The sequence below is a fragment of the Podarcis cretensis genome (assembly GCF_951804945.1).
Source record: "Podarcis cretensis genome assembly, chromosome: 1".
NCBI lineage: Eukaryota > Metazoa > Chordata > Lepidosauria > Squamata > Lacertidae > Podarcis > Podarcis cretensis.
In genome coordinates this window covers 41138798-41161369 of record NC_137170.1, presented here as the reverse complement: position 1 = coordinate 41161369, position 22572 = coordinate 41138798, and the positions used below count along the sequence as shown (strand labels likewise).

The following is a 22572-nucleotide window of genomic DNA, read 5'->3' as shown; positions in this document are numbered from 1 at the left end:
CCCACTGATTCCAAGGAGCCTTGCGTGCATGTAACTGCTCAAAGGATTGCAGCTTCTTTTGGCATTTCTGAATTAATGGTTTTGAGAAAAGACATACCAATCTTTCCCCTTGCTTGTATATCATTTCAAGCTGAGTTCTTTCTTCACAGAGGCCAAAGCTGACTCCTGTCAAGAACATGGATGAGTTGGGCCTCATGTTGTAGGATAAACATCAAAACAGAGTTTGGGAAATATTAATGTGCATAATTTGCACAAGCATTTTTCTATATAACAATACTTCATATTTATGTAAGTGCTCAACACTGTTTATAACCATTATCTCAATAATTCTTACAATTGATCTGTAAGGAAAGGTATATTATCCCCATGTTACATATAGATGACTGAGGCTGAGAAATTGGCTTCCTAATACCTCCCTATAAACTCTTCTGTAGTTGAGAATGAGTTCACATGTTACATTTTCTTAAATATGTAAGATTTTTAAAGTTTAAACCTAAAATTGTAAATTGTTAATACAATGGATAGTTATTTAAAACTACATAGAAACAGAGCCAGAACGATGTGCAGCTCTTGTTGAGTGTGTTCCTGCTGGGTTTGCTGCTTTGTAACATGTGAAATTGCTTAATATATTGACTGTACGTTTATGTGTACTTAAAAAAATTATCATCACCATTTACAACAAATTGATTCCATATGTGTAAAAGAAAATATCTGTTTTCATATGTACTTCAGTTTTCTTTTCTGGACTTTGAAATGTTGCACCGTTTTCTAACATCATGCAAAGCATGATTGTGGTAAAATGAATAAATTACATAGGGCAACATTCTTTTTTCCTGGTTGCTCAGATTTATCTTTAGTTCTTTTATTAACCAAGAAGTGAACATCAACTTACTCTAAAAGGCTATTGCCAGGAATGCAAGATCAGGGCATAAAGGCTTTTTTGTAAGATTTAGGATTGAGACCCATGTTACTACCGGCATGTATGGATTCTGCTCTCTATGGCAGGCAGTTTGTGTGAAGCAGGTATCCCATGGTTGCAGCGATATTTACCGTACCATTACAAACCCTTGAGTAAAGGGAGGGATTACTTGAAATGTAGTATCAATTTCAGTAGGGCTGCTTAAGAGTAGGTGGTTCCAGGAGTGTGACTATATTATTTTCTAGTGGTCATGCTGTGTATAATATAAAAAAGGAAAGTAATCTGCCCTCACAGCAATAGTAATAGTATGTCGCTAAATTCCATAGTTTGTGGTTTGAGGCTTGCAAAGCTACAGGCTTTAGCGTATATGATACCAAGATTTTAACCCTACTGAGGAATAACATATTTGATAAGCTGACACCTTCTCTGGTGATTTTTGTATAAATGTCACTCAATCATTTCTGTTTTGCTAACATCCACTTCATGCATTATATTTGACATAATAATGCTGTTCCATTTTGGTTCTAATGAAATCATTGCAAAGTTAGTCACTTTCTTAAATGTGCCCGGATTTCCCCTATGGAGACTCAATTGCCACGCTAGGTAAGGTGTTGTCAATTTTAACTAAAGTCAGGCAAACACTTATATATGATTTTTTGATTTCTCCTTTTGCTTGGGTCTTTCATGGGGCAGGGGAGGGCATCACCTTATGGAGTTGGACCTGGCTCTCTAGTACTAGAAGTACTATTTATTTATTTATTTATTTATTTATTTACTTATTTGTTTGTCCTAAGATTTATTACCTGCCCTTCACCATAAGGTCTCAGGATGGGTTACAGCAATATAATGTGCAGTTATAAAAACCGATGAAACTGTTACAATTGTAAAAGCAAGAAAACAATTCCAAATAGAACAGAGCAATACAAATGCAGCAGAAGAGGTGTCCAACACAAATGTATGAGGATAATTATATGGTAAAACTGTATGGTAATGATTTGTGAGGTAAAAAAATTAGCACCTAAAAGGAATTGTTGGAAAGAGGCAGCTTTTGAAAATAACCTACCTTTAAAGCCTCATTTAGACCACAGGTGGTCTATAGATTATATTAAAAGTTTAGTTGAAATATAAAATGCACAAGAGATTTATATACCTTTTAGGTATATCCTTGTAGGATAGATATGTTAAAAAAGACAGTTTAAGGCAGGTAATGAAAGCTTATGAAAACTGTCACCACTGGGAGAAATCTGCAGTAAGAGATTTACGCAGAATGCTTCAGAATTAATAAAAATATTTAAAAACACATTGGATTGGGGTGAGGGTGCGGATGTAAAAACAATTACCCCTTTTCACTAAAAGCCATATTTGTTGTATTATTTGTGCAATTCTGTGCACAGCATTGATCATTTTTATTTATCCATGGAATATAATTTTAGGAACACAGACATTTTAAAACTGTGGGGGTTTTTATTAGTTTGTTTTATATTAGATAAAAGCAAACTTCAGTGCTACAGAATAGAAGTAAATCTCACTGAGTACAGTGGGGCTTACTCCTATGTAAGTGTGCATCAAATTGCAACGTGTGTGTGATACGTGTGTGCATGTATGCATATATGTACACATACCTATTTTATATACTATTACATATACTATTTTACAGATTTAGCCAGTTTAGAGCTTCATGCTCCATGCTGAAACTTTATGTGTGTTGCCAGTCACCCCAGCCGGCTCTCAAATTTCTTACATTTAGCTACTTTGCTGTAGCCTGGGAGTAGGTTCTGTTTCCACCTTGTAGAGTATATTGTGTCTTGTCATATGTTTGCGTATAGGACCAAATCATGAGGGCCACAGTAACTGGTGTAGCTTATCTGATTGCCATAGTACTACTTGGGTGACTTAAGATCTCATCTTCTTTATGGCTATGCCACAGATGTGATGAAATGACATGAAGTGAAATGAGATGGATTTGGTCTATAGCCACTGTGCCATGCCAGATTTTCCATATGTGAAACGGATTTATAAGAACTACCTTCAATCCTGTGCACAAAATATATTATACATCTTCTTAATGGGAATCCAGAGGTGGAAGTTCCTTTCCCTGTATTATGAAATGGAATGTTTTATTTATTTGCTGTGTATAGGGAGTGCCTGTTTCTGGATTCTGTATATATTTGAAACACTCATCAAAATCAGTGGATTATATCTTCTTCATTTTATTCACCTGTGTGTGTCACTGAAGTGCATAGATTTGTTATTGCACATATTATGGTGAAATAGAAGCAACTTCATCATGGTAAATTGAGTTGTACCACTATAAAAGCAGTATGAGATCAGAATCAGTCCCAGAGGGGGCCCTTGCATAATTAAGGTGATTTTGTCCAGTTTGGGATGCATAAGGAATGTACAGTTAACCCATCTGTATCTGTGTAAGCTGACATTTACACAGAAGTTTGAGGCTTGTTAAATCAGTGTGCTTGGCACTGCACAAGAGGAGTGACCCATATATAGGCATATAAACAGGGTTTGGAAAGTAATTCTTTTTCTTTTTTTAAAAAAAGGAAGAAGCCAGATCTAGTAGTAGTTAAAATGCTTAATATGTCCACTGGATTTGTAACAACGGCAAAATAACGCAACAGATTTGCCTCAAATTCCTAGAGACTTTTGTGCTTTCCATGCTCTTCTCTAGATTTAGCAAAATTCAATGATAGTGCTAAATCAATTTTTTTTAACTTTCAAGGGAAAAAACACTGGCAAAATTGTGTTTCTGTGGAAGGCTGTGTGCATAAATGAGAAACGTTGGATAGCTGCAGAGTGATCTCCTGTGGCCCTGCTAGTACAAGCCTTCCCCATATTGTCTCCTGCTTTTATATTAATTACAACTTGCATTATCAGCTGTGAGTCTGTAGCCCAGCAAATAGAAAATACTGCCCCTGGAGACCTAGCTTCTTGTATCTATTTTCCATCTCCTATTGTGTGCCACTCAGTATTCACTGCTTTTCTCCTGGTAACACTGCTCTTTAACGCAATTAGGTAAGAGCAAGAGGAGCGCCATCTTTGACTCCCAATTATTAAAACTACTGGGAATAGATACATGTACACTCTGCCTTCAATGGTGCATGGTGCTTTAGTTGACGATCAGATACACACAAACTGTAAAATATATGAAGATACTCTACGTGTTAATAAGTTTGTGATGTTAAGGAATCAGCTGTTGTTGTCTGCGTGTAATTCATGCATTTATTTATTTTCCTAGCCAGCACCATTTATAGCATGAGTGCTCATTTAATAGCAAATATATAATAACATCAAACTTTTTTTTTAAAAAAAACCCAGATACAACATATGTGCCTGTAATAAACTTTAGCTTTAGGCAACAGCCACAATAAAAAGTATGCCAGTATTTCAAGAAGATACTTAGAGCTGAAGTCATATTTTTTGTGGGTTGAAGTCAATGAAAGTTAACTTTTCTGCCCAGTGGATTTGCATATAATGAAATGGTCTTCCAAATGGGTCAGCATGAATTTACATTGAGGGCTTGCCAAGCTTGTGATATCTCTGATTGGTAGCCTATGCTCTCTTCCAGCCCAAATTAGTCCACGGTGAGGTGATGTGTGCATGTTGATACCATGACGGATTTTAAAGTTGAGTATACCTTCCTGTGGTGAATGAAAAACTGGTTTCAATAATAGAATTATATAATTGTGGAGTTGGAAGGGACCCTAAGGATCATCTAGTCCAGGCACCCCCAAACTCGGCCCTCCAGCTCTTTTTGGGACTACAACTCCCATCATCCCTAGCTAAGAGGACCAGTGGTCAGGGATGATGGGAACTGTAGTCCCAAAATAGCTGGAGGGCTGAGTTTTGGGGCTGCCTGATCGAGTCCAACACCTTGCAATGCAGGAATCTTAACTAAAGCATCCATAATAGATGGCCATTCAAGCTCTGCTTAAAAAACTCCAGTGACGGGGCATCCACCACCTTCTGAGGGAGTCTGTTCCACTGTCAAACGTAACTGGAAGACACCACAGGGTAACAGAAAAATGTAGCTGCATTGGTCTCAAATATGAGAATAACCCCTAAGGCGACGTATTTTGAGTAATTTTCCAAACGTGGGTTCAACCCAAACATTCAGTGTCATGAAATGGGTGCGCAGTGCACCATCCATAACACTGTGCAGTATTTGAAAGCAGAGGGCTTTGGGAAGGAGGCGCGAGGCTTTACTTTAATGCTCTAATTTACCAAGAAAGTTTAGGGGACTAGCCTAGTCCCCCTAGTCTACTAACCATACACCACTGGTTGAAAGTCAACTGAAAAAGTAAACCAAAAATTATGACATGCAAAAAATATCTGCACAGATTTGGTTCTTATTGTCAGGGCAGTATTTCCCAGTTTTTGGACACCTAATGAATATCCCTATGTTTGTTTTAGTGCAAACTTAGATTTCAGGACTGATATGAGCTCATGACAGAGCACAAGATAGGAGGTAGTCTTTTAAGTACATGGGGGCTAATTTTCACAATAAAGTTGGAAAGATATTTTGTTTCTACAAAACCTCTGTAACGTAAATATAATTTTTTCTCCAAAAACTAAAAAAGACATAAATGACAACTTATTTAGCTGCGCTTTATCCTGTTACAGATGTGTCTGTGGTTATACTATAACTACAAGGTAAACCACACCAACTGGAAACTCCCATTGACTGTGAATTAGATTCTAATATATGTAATCAATTAAGCTGATTATATTAATCATGAGTTGTACTCTTAAATTTTTCATTTGGTTCCCGTTTTGGTTACAGTTCTCATGAATGAAGGGACGCGGGTGGCGCTGTGGGTAAAAGCCTCAGCGCCTAGGGCTTGCCGATCAAAAGGTCAGCAGTTCGAATCCCCGTGGCGGGGTGCGCTCCCGCTGCTCGGTCCCAGCGCCTGCCAACCTAGCAGTTCGAAAGCACCCCCGGGTGCAAGTAGATAAATAGGCACCGCTTACTGGTGGGAAGGTAAACGGCGTTTCCGTGTGCGGCTCTGGCTCGCCAGAGCAGCGATGTCACGCTGGCCACGTGACCCGGAAGTGTCTCCGGACAGCGCTGGCCCCTGGCCTCTTGAGTGAGATGGGCGCACAACCCCAGAGTCTGTCAAGACTGGCCCATACGGGCAGGGGTACCTTTACCTTTACCTTTACTCTTAAATTTTTCATTTGGTTCCCGTTTTGGTTACAGTTCTCATGAATGACTATACGATGGGCATTGAGCCAGAGATACAAAATTGTACACAATGGGGGGAAAGGAGCTGAAATACAGATTGAGACATTTTATCCTATAAAATAAATACAACATGGTGCCATTTACTCAACATTTATATGTGTGGGTGGCAGCATTTAGAGTTTCAGAAAGTAGTTTCTCTCCCTTCTTATTCCTCTGCCAATTCTGATTGCATCTTAGGGAATATCTTTGGCTATTATTTTTATCTTCTGAGAAAATGGTGCCAGATTATAATCCTCAAGAATACTGTAATACAAGCAATACATTTTATTTAAGCAGTTGTAAAGCATTTTAGAGCTGACAACTGAGATGAAGTGTAACACAGGTTGGTAAAGAGACCAAATGTTTTCAGCTTCAGGAAGTCTCACTAAAGTGATCCATTCCAAACCATTTATGATTTAGAAATACAGAGACTGGTCAGGCTTTTAAAGTTCTGTATGACAGGTTTTGGTTGACATTTACCTTAAAATGTAGCTGAGATGCTACTAGTTAACCCCTGAAATTTTAATCTGTGAACTGAAGGGTTTTTAACAGCAGCTAGTTTAAAAGAGCCTGCAGTGCATAGAATTAATATAACTAGCTATACACTCTGAAAAGTTTAGCCTAGGTGAACATGTTGCAATTATTAGATTTTATAGAAGTAGGTTCCAACATGATGTTGGAGGACAAAGCTCATGCCATGCTATTGTTTCTTTCCCTTTTCATGTATTTCTTCTAGCTCTTTATCTGATTACCATCCGGCAAACAGCTGACGCTAAGAGGCTGCAGAGGGCTGAAGTGCTCCTGTCTGCTGTTTGCCTTCAGCTTGAAGCTATTTGAGTGGTTTCCTAACTCAGAGATAAAAAGAGAAGCTCATAGGCACAATCCTTTTAATCGAGACTGCGCAGAAACTTGCATGATCATGGCATTTTGTTTCCATATTCATTTCTCTGAACTCTCATCCTCAGTGCTGACTTGAAATATATAGTTTTTAAGAATCTTTCAACTTTTCCTTTTGTTTTGTATCAGCTCAGTGTTCCAGCATGATGGTATTATTTTCTGTATATTCTTGGGAGGAAAATAATTAATCTCCTGTAGTTTTAGCTGAAGTACTTATCTTAGCACCTAATATACTGTTATTGCTTTATTGAGATTTTCTGTCATGCTGAAATTGCTTCACCACAGAGGGGGGGGCATGTGGGCTGCTTTGACTGTTATTTGTGTTTCAAATGTTGTATTCTCAGTCCAATCTAATTTGATTTTGTAGATAGTCCAACTAAGCAAGTGAGAGGTTTGTGTGATTATTATTGGTAGCCTGCTAATGTTTTTAATGTTGTATGCTGTATTGTGTTTTTGATATTCAGTTGGGAGCCGCCCAGAGTGGCTGGGGAAACCCAGCCAGATGGGCGGGGTATTAATAATAATAATAATAATAATAATAATAATAATAATTTATTTATATTTTTATTATTACCCTTAATTCATTTTCTGTTGTTCAGTCATTGCTTGGTGGAAGATAGTAGGAATTTTGCATTTGATTGCTATGAATTTGTGGATAATGCCTATTCACTTTAGCTTGGGTTTCATTGTAAAATGTTATTGTGCATACTTACTAAATATTGTTGCAAGGCAAGTGGTACTCAAAGTATGTTTGTTGATAACTTGAGATGCTGCCTACACACAACCCAAGGCTAGCTCTGAAATCTGTCCCTGCCAATAAAGCATTTTGAGGTCCATTAAAGGGAAGAAACTGGTTAATTATGTAATATATTGGGCAGATTGTCCACCTATATTTTTACATTGTGGGGATAGGCATTTGTTCACTATATTTTTATTGTGGGGGATATGCCATCTCAGGCACCAAAACATTGACAATCTGGCCATTCTCTATACTTACTTGATTTTAATGGATTTACAATTGATAGACACTGGCTGGTGTAATGAGGCTTCATTGTGTGTGTGTGTGTGTGTGTTTGTTTGTTTGTTTAGGGTATCTATCTATCCATCTATCTATCTACAAATTGTCATCATGTGTTAATTTTGTTGGAACAGCTCGGTGTTTGTGCTATTTTCCTGAGTAGAAATTATTTTACAGAAATGTTTCTTGTTAGGATGTGTTTAATGTAAGTTGTCATATATAGGTGACAAGTAATGCAGGTCCAGCCCCAAGTCTGATCTATTGCATGTGTTCTTACTCTCCTTTTCTGTGAGAGGAAATTCCATCTCTTGCCTGCCTTCATGTGGTGCTGATAAAGCTTTTCCTGTACAGTAGAATTCCTGTTTTCCTTTAAGCAACAGCAGGGTATTGGGAATGATCAGGAAAGGGGAGGAGGACCAGGAGGAGAATACACTTAGCAAAGTAGCTCTTAGCTGTAACTTTCAGTTTTCTTCACTTACCCTTTTTAAAATAGCAGCTCTTCTCTCCAGGAAAACCAATACTCAGTACATTTAAAACGAACGAGGAGTTATGACTAAACAACTAAGGCAGAAGGTTCACTTAGTCAAGTTTTGCCAAATCTCCTATAATATTAAATCACACATTGTCTTTTATTTTATTTCATGGAAAAAGAATACTATTAGAAAGACAGATACATCTAATTGCCTAGAGGTTATTTGGGACAGTCTTAGACATCTAGAAAGCATTTTAATATACAATCTCTTTTAAAAAGCTAAAATTATCTCACACTTCCTACATGTTGTGGTTGTGGTTGTTGGCATCTGTCTCAAGAGGTAATGGAGTGTGCCTCTGGGGGTGAAGTAAAACCACTGTGTTAGCAGCACCGAAGTGACCACCCCAGAGTGCAAGCCTGGGCAGTGTGTATGGAGGTCCTGTGCTGCACAGACAAGGCCCCCTCTTGGCCTCACTGATGTGGTCTAAAGGAAAGTAGAGCCTGGCTGCAGGAGTTCCCAAAAGGAGGAATACATGTAGCCATACCTATAATCATTCCTGTTTGATTACTAGAACCAAGGTTGCAATCCTATACCTGGGAGTAAATCTCTATAAGGTTTAGTTTTGAATAGACATCTGTAGGATTGCATTGCACATAAATTAAAATCAAGGGATTAAGGTGCCACTGAAAGTTTATCAAAGTATTTTTCTGAAGCATTTTTAAGAATTAAAAATAGACTGCTACTGAATATGTATTTTAAAAAAAATCAAACTTTGAGCCTATTTTAAAGGGGAAATTAAGCTATTATTCAAAGCACACTTTGCAGCAAGATTCATTTAAACCAATGTGCTTGAACATGCATTGAATTAGTACATTAGTATGTCCTCTGCATCTAAACAGTAACTGCATTTTGGGAGTGTTTACAAGTGCTAATGTGCCCACTTTTTTCTGCCTCCCTCTCTCCTTCCCCTTCCTCAATTTGCTATTGGAATGATAACTGTGGAAAAAACAACATTTTGACATCAGAATCCTTCCTCTTGGAGAGACCACGATGATGCAACCTCAACGCACTCAGCAGGCACACCAGGGCCTTCCAGTGGGGGCCATGCTTCCCAGAGTGGAGACAACAGCAGTGAGCAAGGTAAAAGGTCAAGCTTTTTTCCCCTGTGCAAAGTAGGCATGACTAAAATAACTTCAGTGTCTTTTATTATATCAGTGCATCTGCCTTAGTGTAAACACAAGAGTGGCAGGCTTGCAGTGTAATCAGCTGTAACTTAGGGAGACATTTATTTCCTTTTTGCAACCTACTTAGCTGTATTTTATTATTATTTCAAAGCTAAATATCTAATCTTCAAACAAGCTTTGCAATAACAATTGATTAGTTCTGCCAATTCCTTTACAAATTTGGTTATCTACAGTTTATTTTTGTGTGGTGTAAGTAAATATCATGGCAGACATGCACCCCAGCTGTGATGGAGCAATTCGTACTGGTCTCTAAACAGAAAATTTAATTTGTACTGTCAGCTAAAAGGAGGCTTCAATAGCTAGTTGAAATGCATTTAAGCCACAAAAGAAACAAACATAAATTCTTAACTTGCTAAAAAGCAAAATCACACGTAATCATTGCCGGGCTCCAATCTGTATCACAATTTCTTCCAGAGTAGTCACATTAAAGTTAATAGTTAAACTTCTGCAGTGAGTGGCTTGTGGATTGCCATCTATCGCACTGCATTAAAAAAATCTGATTGAAATAAATGGAAAGGGGTTTGGTTTCAGCATTAGAATTCAGACAAAAAAGTAGTTGTGTCCAGTTGTACACTATATTTACAACCTAGAACTAAACATGTTAGCTTGAAGCAAATTTTACTAAAATCAATTGTATGCTACTCCCTGATCAGTAGAATTTAATTTCAAGTAAGCACAATTAAGATAGGGCTGTTAATCCCATTGAATCCAGTGCCACTCATTCTGCATAACTGGGTATTCGCCCCCCCCCCCCAAAAAATGTTCATTAAACTTCAGACTGAGACCTGAGGAGTAACTGCTTTCGATTCAAACATTTTAAAAATCGGTTTTCCACAGCCTTCCAGATTTGATATACATTTATATTATATTACAAAACAGTTTTTATCATTACTATCTCGTTTTAAAGTGCTGTAGATTTTCTTAAATCAAGAATAATAGGGAAGACGGTTGCACTGGTCTATGAAGACCAAAACCTTAGAGGTTTGGAGATGAGGCATGGTTGTCCCTTATATGAGTACAACTGTGTTTGCATTAATCCTTTATTCAAAAGATTCAGATTTCAGATGCTTTTACTGAAGGTAATATAGGTAGTCCATGACTGGTTGTAAGGGACAAACTCATACATATTTGTGATTGATTTATGCATATTCTAATGGCAGCAAACTCCATGATCATTACGTAAGATTAATAGTTCTGCTGGCTTCTTTAGGAATAAACGTTCCTTCGGTACAATACTACATGTTCTGTGCTTATTTACCTCTCTGTTGAAGAGCTGGGGCACAATTGTGGGAAAGTTCACAGAGATTAACTACACATAGGGTGGGAGTTCCATGGATGGAACGCGTAACATCTTTTTTGGTACAAAGAGCACTGCAGGAAGTAGCATGACCCTGTGTCCTACTTCAAGGGCTGTCCAGTCTAATATAAAGAACCACAGGAAGGGAAATGTTAGCACCTGGACAACAGACTGAGCAGGCACAAAGCTGACCTGGTCACAGTCTTCCCCACCATGATTAGATGCATGTATTTTTATTAAATTGTAGCAGTTATTTCTAAGTTTGCATGTGAACATATATATTAGCATATATATCTAAATTTTATTCAAAGCTGCATCCTCTTTTTCTGCATTTCCTCTTTTTTGCTGATGCATAAATGAGTTAGAATCTTAATGCATATAGGTGAAATGATCTGGAGGGCATCGGGTTGACGAAGACTTTTGTATAAACAGGTTCCTATCTTCCTGAAACTCCCAACTTTTGTGCAGTTTCTCCCTAAGGGAGTATGGTTGAAAATAGATTCTTAGCGCTGTTACACACATTTTAGATGGTGTCTAGTGCACTTGTTTTGTTACTGTAAGTCCTTGTGCTTGCACAACAGAACTTTTCCCTACTCCCCTACTTCTTTTCGCACATGTACCCCACACCTTTCCCAAATCCAGACGGTTGGGAGAAGCACCAGAACAGATTTGGGGAGCATGGGGTACATGGGGAGAGGAGAGGGAGGTGGCATTCTGTTGCATAGCCATAATATTTCTTTATTTTTTAAGCTATATGGGTAAGATTTTTGTTTTTTAAGAATGTGTGCATAAAAATATAATATGCGAATATGACAAAGACATGTTAGCACACTTATTTGTTGTTAAAGTGCACTTATAAGAGAGCTAAGTCTGGTACAGCTGACTTCTGAGTGTTTATTCAGTGGCAAAACATGAGCTTGCTGCTATATAATTGCTTTGTAGGCACCCTAGCATGAATTATCATCCCGCTGTTTTCATGAAGACTTAAGAGTACAGTTTTTGTGTCATAGACTTGTACCCTGTGTAGTAGTAGTAGTAGTAGTAGTAGTAGTAATGTTGTTATTTGTATGCCACCCACCAGGCTGGGTTGCCCCAACCACTCTGGGCAGCTCCCAACAGAATATTAAAAACATAAAACATCAAACATTAAAAACTTCCCCAAATGGGGCTTCCTTCACATGTCTTCTAAAAGTCAAATACTGTAGTTGTTTATTTCCTTAACATCTGATGGGAGGGCATTCCACAGGGTGGGTACGACTATCGAGAAGGCCCTCTGCCTGTTTCTCTGTAACCTCACTTCTTGCAGTGAGGGAACCGCCAGAAGGACCTCTGAGCTGGACCTTAGTGTCTGGGCTGAATGATGGAGGTAGAGACACTCCTTCAGGTATACTGGGCCGAGGCTGTTTAGGGCTTTAAAGGTCGGAAACAACACTTTGAATTGTGCTCAGAAACGTACTGGGAGCCAATGTAGATCCTTTAACACAGCTTTTCTCAACCTTGGGTCCCCAGATGTTTTTGGCCTACAACTCCCATCATCCCTGACCACTGGTCCTGTGAGCTAGGGATCATGGGAGTTGTAGGCCGAAAACATCTGGGGACCCAAGGTTGAGAACCACTGCTTTAACACCAGTGTTATATGATATAGTGTGGGATTCCTGGACAGAGCCCTTTTTGACCCCTTAGGGGACCAAGGAGCTGTTTTACTTTATCGGGGGGGGGGGGGGGGGGAGCTACCGCTCCCTGCTGCCCCTTGGCTATGCCTATGCCTCTACCTAAATACTAGTACTGAGTCCCCATACATCTTCTTTCAGGAAATATGGAAGCTGGTGGGCTGGAACACTGCATATTATTTTGGCATTCTTCTCAATCATCCATTGTGCTACACTCTGAACCCAGGTCCCATATTTTATTTCACAACAAGGGGTTGCTGGTAGGGAAAGTGGGATATAAACACAATGAACTGGTCCAAAGAACTTTGTGTTCCAGTTTGCATGGATGGAGGGGCTTCTGAACCCTCTCCTTCCAACAGTAGGGTCCTACATAGCTCCAAGATCTGTGCCAGAAACTCAGTTCAGCTTCACAAAAAACCTTCCTGCCATGGAGTGGGAAATAAAAAGCTTATGGGCTGTGGGCAAGTGCTTAAATTAATCACAAAGGGCTCTTCTGATCCCAGTTCATGTATGATATTTATTTCTAGTTGCTTCATTATTATTTCATACTTTCATGGTGTTTGTGATGTAGCTAGATTAAGTGCCTGAACAAGTTCCTGTTCTTGCGGCTCCTGTTCTTGTTATTGAAAGTCTTCTCAGACCTGCAACCAGAAAAGTAAAAAATGTAACCTTCCTTTTTAATAATTAGATGGCGTTGAACAAAATGAATAACATAAAGTCGTATTCTGAAACAATAAAAATAGCCAATTCTGTGATCATTAATAACTAAAACTCTCTTTCACAAATGCATGCCTTGTGCAAGGGTTACAAAGTCAACATGATTTTAATTCTGGTGTAGTGCACACCAAGCCTATGTATCTTCATAGCTGTAGCGATGTGGATCCCTTCAGTTCTTAGTCATGAATCTATATCCTTCCCCAGAAAGGCACATACATTAATTCCACGATGTGTTATGGTACATAGGGACCAGGAAACTGTAAAGATAGGAAATATATACTGCTCAGAAGTAGATTGGAGGATTTGATGTCGTCTCTTTAAAGTAATAATAATAATAATAATAATAAATAATTTTATTATTTATACCCCGTGCATCTGGTTGGATTTCCCCAACCACTCTGGGCAGCTGTCAGGCCTCAGAGGTTAGACTCATAGACAGCTCAACAATATTTACATTATGTTCACAAACCGATTCTTTAGCCAATCTGTGTGCTCTTACTTGACCAGTAAATCACCTTCACTGCTGCTTCATTTAGTAGACTAATATTTTCTATGTGTCTGACACACATTGTTCTGAAAAGCTGGTTTCCCATTCTGGGGAACAGTTAGCACCCCATAAGTTGGCACTTACACTGTGCTTGGGCAGGAGTCTATGCAAAAGCCTTGCTGGTCACAATCTCTTTCCCTTCTCAGGAAATGCCAGCAATAGAATGAGAACTCTGAAAGAACCCTTCTGTTATGTTTGCCTTTATCATTTCCTTTGGAGGGGGCAATATCTGAAAAACCCGCAGGAAATAGTCCCCTAAGCAACTGAAGTGAATCTTTTGAGACAATATGGGAGCCTGGGGAAGTTGATACTTCTAGGCTATACTTTCAAATCCTCCCTTCCATCCCTGAGCCCTTGTTAGCCCAACTTTAGGCTGTGTTGTGAAGGGAGATGTATTGAAGTTGTTTCTGTCTAGGATTGTGATTTCCTTGAACACAATCTTGTAGGCATGCAAGAACTACTTGCCCTTACTGTTTCCCTGTTTAACATGGAAATTAAAGAACTGGGTTTCTTCATTCTTAGCTCTGTGTATATTTTGTGTTTTTCCACCAGCAGTGTACTCCTCTCATGCTACCATCTGCTTCCCTAACCTTGTTCCATAGTAGCAAGTTTTCCATAGCTGCTGGTCCCTTAAGGATGCCACTATGCCAGTAAAAATTTCCCTGAGATGGAGGCATATGTAAAATTCCATTAGCATCCCACTGATGAACATGTGTAAGTAGTCCACATCTTTGTCTCTCAGTCTCTTTCTCTCATCCCAGCATTACTTTTTCCCACTTCAGATGACACATATGATTTGCACACTAGTTTTGAAGAGGCTTGACAGCATGTGTAAAAAGAATTCTGACTGCTGTTGCATTGCAAAGATGTGAATTTTCAGGCACTGTTTTCCAGCTTCAGTGTGTGTGTCTTAAAGCTGCAAACACAGAAGAAGAATATCTGAATATTTTCTTCCTCCCTTACAAACCCACACACCCACATCCCTGGATGCTCTCACTTCATCTCTTTCACTGTAGGCTCTAGGTTATTTTCTTTCTTTCACTTCTTCATCTCAATCCTTATACACGAGCAGAGCTTTTTTTCAGCCAGAACTCCCCAGCACTTCTCAGGTGGGCGCCATTGCCATTATAAGAAAAGAAGCGGGACGTTCATGGTGAGTTCTGTCACCTCCTTTTCTGGAAAAATATCACTGTATACGAGCTTAGCAAGATAAAAAACAAACGAAAACATTGTTGTATTCCCATTATAACAACTTAATGGAATGTGAGGAAGAGAAGTCGGTAACATTTATGTTACTTCCTCCGTGGGTCAGCTAATGGAAGATAAAAGTGGGGGAAAATTGAAAGGGTTAGTCCTCCTACATTTCTTCTTCAGCACTGTTGTGGGCATACTTGGCCTTAGATCGTCTTGTAGCAAAGGCGGCTGCCTAAATTATTGTTCTTTCTAGAACATTCTAAGAAGAACAACGAGATTTTACAGCCAGGAGAAGGGCTAGCACCATGATAGCATTAAAAAGGACTGATGAAGTAAAAAAAGAAAAGAAAAAAGTTATGAGTGAGTTGCAACTCTGGCATTGAAAGAGTTAAACCCTTTGGGCAGTGTTCAGTGAAAGATAATCCTAATTATATTAGCTGGGCTCAGTGTTGTTTTTAGCATGTCATCTTGGTTGTACAAGAGAAAACCAAACTGTACTGTATCTTGTACTAGTCTTGATTATTAGACTGCTCCAAAGCAATTGCTACCTTAATTGTGGCTGAGATTCACTGAAGCAAATTGTGTCAGAAAATATTCAGTCAAATAGGAAAAAGTAGATATTCTTGGTATTCTTTTGCTGTTGTTTGTATGAATGTATGTATGTATGTATTTAAAGCCAGGAAGGGTTAACTAACTCTATTAATAGAAATGAAACACTAAAACATTTTACAAAGAAAGAGAAAAAAGGGAAAGAAGCCGATTTAATGGTGTAACAAGGCCATCTTCCAGAGACTTGTTTTGTGTAAGGCTTGCTTTGACCTTTCACTTTGCTCAGGAGCCCAACGCTTCATTTTTCACATTCTTGCAATTACGTTAACGCTTCAAGCATTTCTGACTCCAAGTCAGCTAGCAACACTAGGCATAACTCAACACTGTGAGTTTTTCCTCCTCTCTGTAGATTCATTAACAGGTCACAGGGGTCCCAACTGAAATTTAAAACTGACTGGTTCTGTTGGGTTAGCTGAGTTATGGCAAGAGAGATAGCAGAAAAGGGTCTGAGAGGTGGGGAGGAGAGAAAGACGACTATGGGGTTTTGCCAGAAAGTATATATGTAAAACCCTAATCAGCATGTTAGAAGTATGTGCAGTTTTATCTTCCAGTTATTTGTCTGGAAGAAAGGATCTGTGTGTCTTCTGGAGTGCTACATTTTCCTTCTTCTATATAAAATAAAGTAAAAAACACTGACAAATCACTGCTTTAAACTGCTAACTGCTTGTGATGTTCTATACAATAGTAACAGATATACTTTTCATTGACTTTTCAATCTTTTATTATCTCTTTATAGGGTATTTCAGATAATGAATTTAATATTATGCTTTTCATGTATAATCCTACAAACATTTTAACATTTTAAACCATTCGGCCTACACAAAACCACGAAGGAATACTTGTCTTATGCTTAATGAGACATGGGTTTTATGAATGGCCTATCATGCTAGTTTTATACCCAGAAGGCCTGATCCCAAGAGACATTTGGCTCTTAAAAGGCTTAACAAACTCTCTCTTTAACATCCATCTAAATGTAGCTAGTTATTCTCCTTGGGTTCTGCAACAGAAGGCATTGGCCTTAAAGCAATGCTCCCAGAGCTGGTACATATTGGCAAAGCAGGGAATTCACCTGATTCTGCAATGGAAAGTCACATGCAAAAGTTGGTTTATGTATGGCCAATGTGGACATCTGAGCATGGATTACTGTGCCATTTGAGTGCAACTGAAATTGCTAGATTACTTTTGATGCATAGAGGAAACCCTAACACACATTTACGCTCCAGTAGTTGCCTGCAACTATAAATAGGCAGGAGCCAATTTTTCTATAAATTTCCAGAAAGGTAGCCAGGTTAGTCTCTTATAGCAAAAACAATGACATGTATTGTGGAACTTATTATGGCATAAGTATGATGTGGGACAGGTAGATATCCAAAGCGAGGATTATAAGTGAACAGAGGAAGAAAAAAGGAGAAACTAGCCACACAAATCAAAGTAGTAATCAGTTACCATGAGGACTGGCAACAGAGACACTTCACCCATTATATGCATTTGAATCTCTTATGTACCTTGGATGTATCAAAAGCTGCAGTTCCGTTTTGCAATGTACATCTGTGTGCACAATGGAACTTCCTCTCCCTCTCTTGTCCCTTGCAACCCCCTAAAGGTAAAGGGACCCCTGACCATTAGGTCCAGTCATGGCCGACTCTGGGGTTGCGCCGCTCATCTCGCTTTAGGGGCCGAGGGAGCCGACTTACAGCTTCCGGGTCATGTGGCCAGCATGACTAAGCCGCTTCTGGCGAACCAGAGCAGCACACGGAAACGCCGTTTACCTTCCCGCCAGAGTGGTACCTATTTATCTACTTGCACTTTGACATGCTTTCGAACTGCTAGGTTGGCAGGAGCAGGGACCGAGCAACGGGAGCTCACCCCGTCGCGGGGATTCAAACCGCCGACGTTCTGATCGGCAAGTCCTAGGCTCTGTGGTTTAACCCACAGCGCCACCCGCGTCCCTTGCAACCCCCTACACACCCTCAAAATCTGGAACACAATTTGGGGGTGTACATAGGGAGGAGGGGGGAATTCTGTTGCACAAGCAAAAAATTATTTACATAGCGCTGGATACAATGCTAGGAACCTTGGAGAATTATGAGATTCACTCTCATGATTTTCCTTATCCATTGAAATGTCCCTGACACCTGTCCCATTGTCTTAGGCTTAGGAGCATGAACTTAATAAACCTTAAAGCAGAAGAAAACTTGATCCGAAATTTAAAGCAGCTAAATTCCGATCACCCTGAATAAGGCTACTTGTGTTATTAAGGAGAGGTTAGTGTGTGAAAGGGTTATAACCACACATTTGTATCAGTGAATATCTAAAACCGCCTTTGAAATGCTTTTTTTGATAGTCTGATATAGTTTTCTGTGTGAAAAATTCATTAATTGTTCCAGGGCAAAGTCAAAGCAGTTTACTGAGTCAAAATGACTTAAGAATAAAAGTTTGGTGGTAGCTCCATGAATTACAATTATATTTTCCCATTAACAATATGCAATATGATTTCAAAGAGTTCTACAAGTTTTCATTCTACTTAAATCGTCAGCATGGTCAGGTGTGATCGTGCTGATCACTTGTTGGCCATGCTCTGTGTGTGTGTGTGTGTGTGTGTGTGTGTGTATGTGTATGTAGGAGACATGGAATCAGGCTTGGATACAGTTCTTTTCCCTCACAAAACAGATGATAGTCCTCTCAAAGCTGATACTGCTGCCACCATATTAGTGGATGCATGTATGGAGCTCAGCCAGCAACTGGCACTGAGTGCCTTTCTCTAGGTGCTTCACCAACACAGAAGCCTTTTGTAGGCACACACCTCAGCCAGCAAGGAGTTCCACTGCAGAAAACCCCCTTCTGCACGCAGAACGCTTTTGCTACACCAGGCCAAATGTCTTATTTTTCAGCAGGATTAGATGCAGCAGTTAAGCAGGTTTTGTAAATTTGTTTTCCCTTTTTAAGTTTTTAGATCTTTGCTTATCAATGATGTGCATGAATAATCTCTGTTAGCATGGTGGATGGGAGCTATTTTAAGAGAAAGGCCTCCCCATGTTTTAAAGCACACACAAAAACATGCACTTCCCTCCTGTTGCTGTCATTGAGATGTTGACAAATTGAAGAATATTGATGAAACCTTTGGTTTAAGCATTACTTGCCAAGCTTGTTTTATTATTATTATTATTATTCTAGTTTTAACAATAGTGTGGGTTCAGCAGCAATGAATAAAAAAGGACAGGGATGACTTTGTTTCAATATTTTTGATGTGCCAATATGAAATAAATTGTCTTAAGCAAATGGAATATGCTGTTTTAATCATTAGTTATGCATGAGAGAAAAATTGATGTTGACATCTTTGCTGTAAAATCATTGTAATGGGGCTTCCCTTGCAATTCATTTTTGTAAAATTCATTTTGTACATTTTGCAGCAATTGAACCATCTCTGCACTGTGAATAGGCAGAATTCCCAGAAATACTGAGACAGTTGGCCCAGTAACTGCTGAGCTCACACTACACACACTGCATGTGTATTAACCATTAAACTGCCAAATCAAACTGAGCTAAAGAAGCTAACAGTTTATTATCCACCCATCTTCCTTTGCTTTTTACCCTCCTATATTGAAAAAAATACCTGCTGGATTATTTTTTTTAAATAATATTTTTGTAACTGTATTATGTCCCTTTCTATTAACCACACCAGTCAGTGGGGCTACAATTTCATAGTAAATCTCTTTTATTTATTGTACAGTTTTCTAGTCATTATACTGGTGAAAACTGCAGATTCTCATCTTTTATTGAATTTAAAGCTTAGAGGTGAGTGAGCTCTTAAAATATTATAATACATTTTAAGACTTACATCTTACTCCATTAGTTTCCACCCACCCTTGCAAATGATGGGTTCTTTAAAATAATATAACATAAAATATATTTTGAAAATCATTTCAAGTTATTATTTTATAGTGACTATGTGTTCTAAATATGTTGTGTTCTAATGCAGCCTATGAAATCTCTCTATGAAATGGAATGTTTTCATAGTAGTGGGAGTTTTGCTTAAAAAAACACACACAACCCCTGCCCCTCTAAATACGATATGACAGATGCCATCTGGAATAATCTTTTGCAAGTTGCTTTTAAACTTTGTATTTTTCCTACAGCTAAGTTCATCCTGAACTGGTCGCTTACTGTTAGTATAAAGGACACAAAGAACTTTCTTTCCCCCTGGCTTCTCCACATGGCTCCTCAAAGGAAATAATTGAACAATATTAGCAAAGAGAGGGCAATTAGTAGGATCTTTGGCGTTATCACATGCATTTTTGTTTTTAAATACAAGGCCCATCTTCTGACATGTTTAATCTGCCCCATGTGTCCAAAACTATTTGACACTTTTGCACTTGTCTAATTACAGTAATATATATACCAGTTAGAATAGGAATGCCTCTATAATTCAGTATTCTGAAACTTTGCATGGAGGTGTAGTAATGCTTTTCTGAATTGCTAGAGTGTGACTAATATCTTCTTATATATATTGAATTATTTGAAAAGTCTAGTGTTGGTATCTCTGGATTTTTTAAAACTTAGCCTGAGTAAAGGGATGTCTCCTGATGCCTGTTAGAGTTTAATTTAGAGTAGTAATTAAACTTGAATACTGCCTCATAAACAAAAGATAAACAATAAACCAGCCACGTTCCCTGCTGTTTCATAGCTTTCTTTCCCAGATGTTTCAGCCTGATAATTTTTACACAGTGAACTACCTAGTATGTAGTGTTGTGGATAGAGGTCAAAGACTAGGTCTTTATAATGGACTATTTTTTAACCTTAAACCCCCCCCCCTCCAATGCAAGGGTAGTCTTCATTTGATTTTAATATTACAAAGTTAGCAAGTTTGAATACTTATTTACCGTATTTACGAAGGCTATGCAGATTTTTAAAATCTTAAATTATGCTGACAGAATCATCAAACTCTTATAGTTATAGCTTTCCTCCCTAATAAAATTCATTGTTAATAAATTGTGAAATGTTCTATTGAGAGACATACATAGAGACAGAGAGAAGTTTTCTTTTTTAATTATGTTGATCCTAGGCAACTAAAGAAGTGTTGACAATGGAACCCCCCCCCCCCCAAAAAAAAAGACCCTTCCCTCAGGCTCCTTGGGCTCTGTCCACTTTTTGGACTGCTCCACTGTCAACCATGATTTTCTAATTGCCAGGTATTAGTAGTAGGACGTTCAAATGCAGAAGCCATGTTATTTTCACTGGGTGGGGTAATTACTGAAAGCTGAGAATAGCTGCACTAAAGACAGAGGGATACTTTCATGATCCCATTAGCATAAGAGTGGGTAAATTATTCATGCCAAGTGAGGATTCTATGGGGAAAAGTATAGTTAATGCACATAGTTTTTAAATGTATCCCTTTCTGCTCCGAGACTAAATTCTTGTTGGATTCAGTTCTCAGACATTTACGGGAAAGCTCTAGTGGCATGTTAGACGCAGTTCATCTCTCTCTGTTTGCAGCGCTCTCAATAGAGACCATCTGGCAAAGATCCAAAAGGTGATTAAACAAAATGATCAGCTCTTGTTGCTGTGTTACATGTCCAATACTCTGGATTAAAAAACATGACCCACGGCAGTCAGCTCACGTCATTCTTTTTCTTTTCTCTTCTTTTCTTTTCTATCTCCCTTCTCTCTCTCTCTCTCTCTCTCTCTCTCTCTCTCTCTCTCTCTCCCCCCCCCCTTTTCTGACTAAGAATTCAGATGGTCCACAAATGCCTATGCCATCTTTGGGTCCTTATGGCCTATAATCATGAACAGGATGTTCAAATGTCTGTTTCTGTAGCTTAGTCCGTTCCAGCAGTATAGACACAGTTCATTTTAATTGGGTCAGTCTAAAGTTCCTAACGACAGTGATAGAATTACTAATGTTCATTCTCATAACAGTAAACATTTGAAACATATGCTTTCTGACATAAGAAAAGGTGAGATTTGAAAACAGGCTGATGCAATTGGTTCCGTTTCTTGAGACTTAAGCATATCCTAGCATGACACTGTCATCTGCTTTAAAAAAACAGATCCTCACAACCAAGCAAAATAAGAAAAAAACAAACTCTGTTTTAACACCACAATCAATGATGAATTTACAGTGCCATTCAAAAAACTACTCCCTTATCATAAACAAGCTGATAATCACACTGAATCTAACTCCCAATTAGCTCTTCCTTCACTCACAGAGATCAGTGCGTGTCCTCCTTAAGCCATGATTTGTTGCTATTGAGTTAGACATACCTTATGTCATATTCAAAAATTTAAGGATTTCCACCAGATATTACCAGAAAGTCCAGTCAATCAGCAAGGTAATTTCCAAAGCACTCATTTAGATGACTGAGTTAAGGTAAAAATGCTGTAAATCAGGACATATGTATATTATCATTAGGGGCTGCACCAAATGCCAAAGCTGCAGCATAAATTAATCAGGGAACAGACACTGTTGGAAACTAATGAAATATTGAAATGAAATAGACATCACACAAGTGAAAGATCTTAAGATCTTGTTTCAATAAAGAAATTCATAGGAATCCTCAACAGCAACTTGCTCTTCTTCTCAATTTAAACACTTGGAGTGGTGTTTGACTAAGTCATGCTCAGAGTAGACCCACTGAAATAAATGGATTTAAGTTAGTCATTACTAACTTATTCACAGATTTAACATCTATGTATAAAAAGTAAATGTGTACACATAGTTTATTGTACTGCCAAAGTAATACTGTCTGCTTTG

General features: G+C 38.5%; 1 protein-coding gene across 12 annotated transcripts in view; it reads left to right on the top strand.

The window, feature by feature from the left end:
* The window catches only part of MEIS2 (Meis homeobox 2), a 231844-nt gene that overhangs the window by 10078 nt on the left and 199194 nt on the right, over positions 1–22572 (top strand). For all 12 annotated transcript variants that reach the window (XM_079954793.1, XM_079954787.1, XM_079954792.1 and 9 more), the window contains one exon: positions 9569–9683. In XM_079954793.1, the coding sequence (XP_079810919.1) occupies positions 9569–9683 (115 nt within the window). The remainder of the gene's footprint in view (positions 1–9568; positions 9684–22572) is intronic.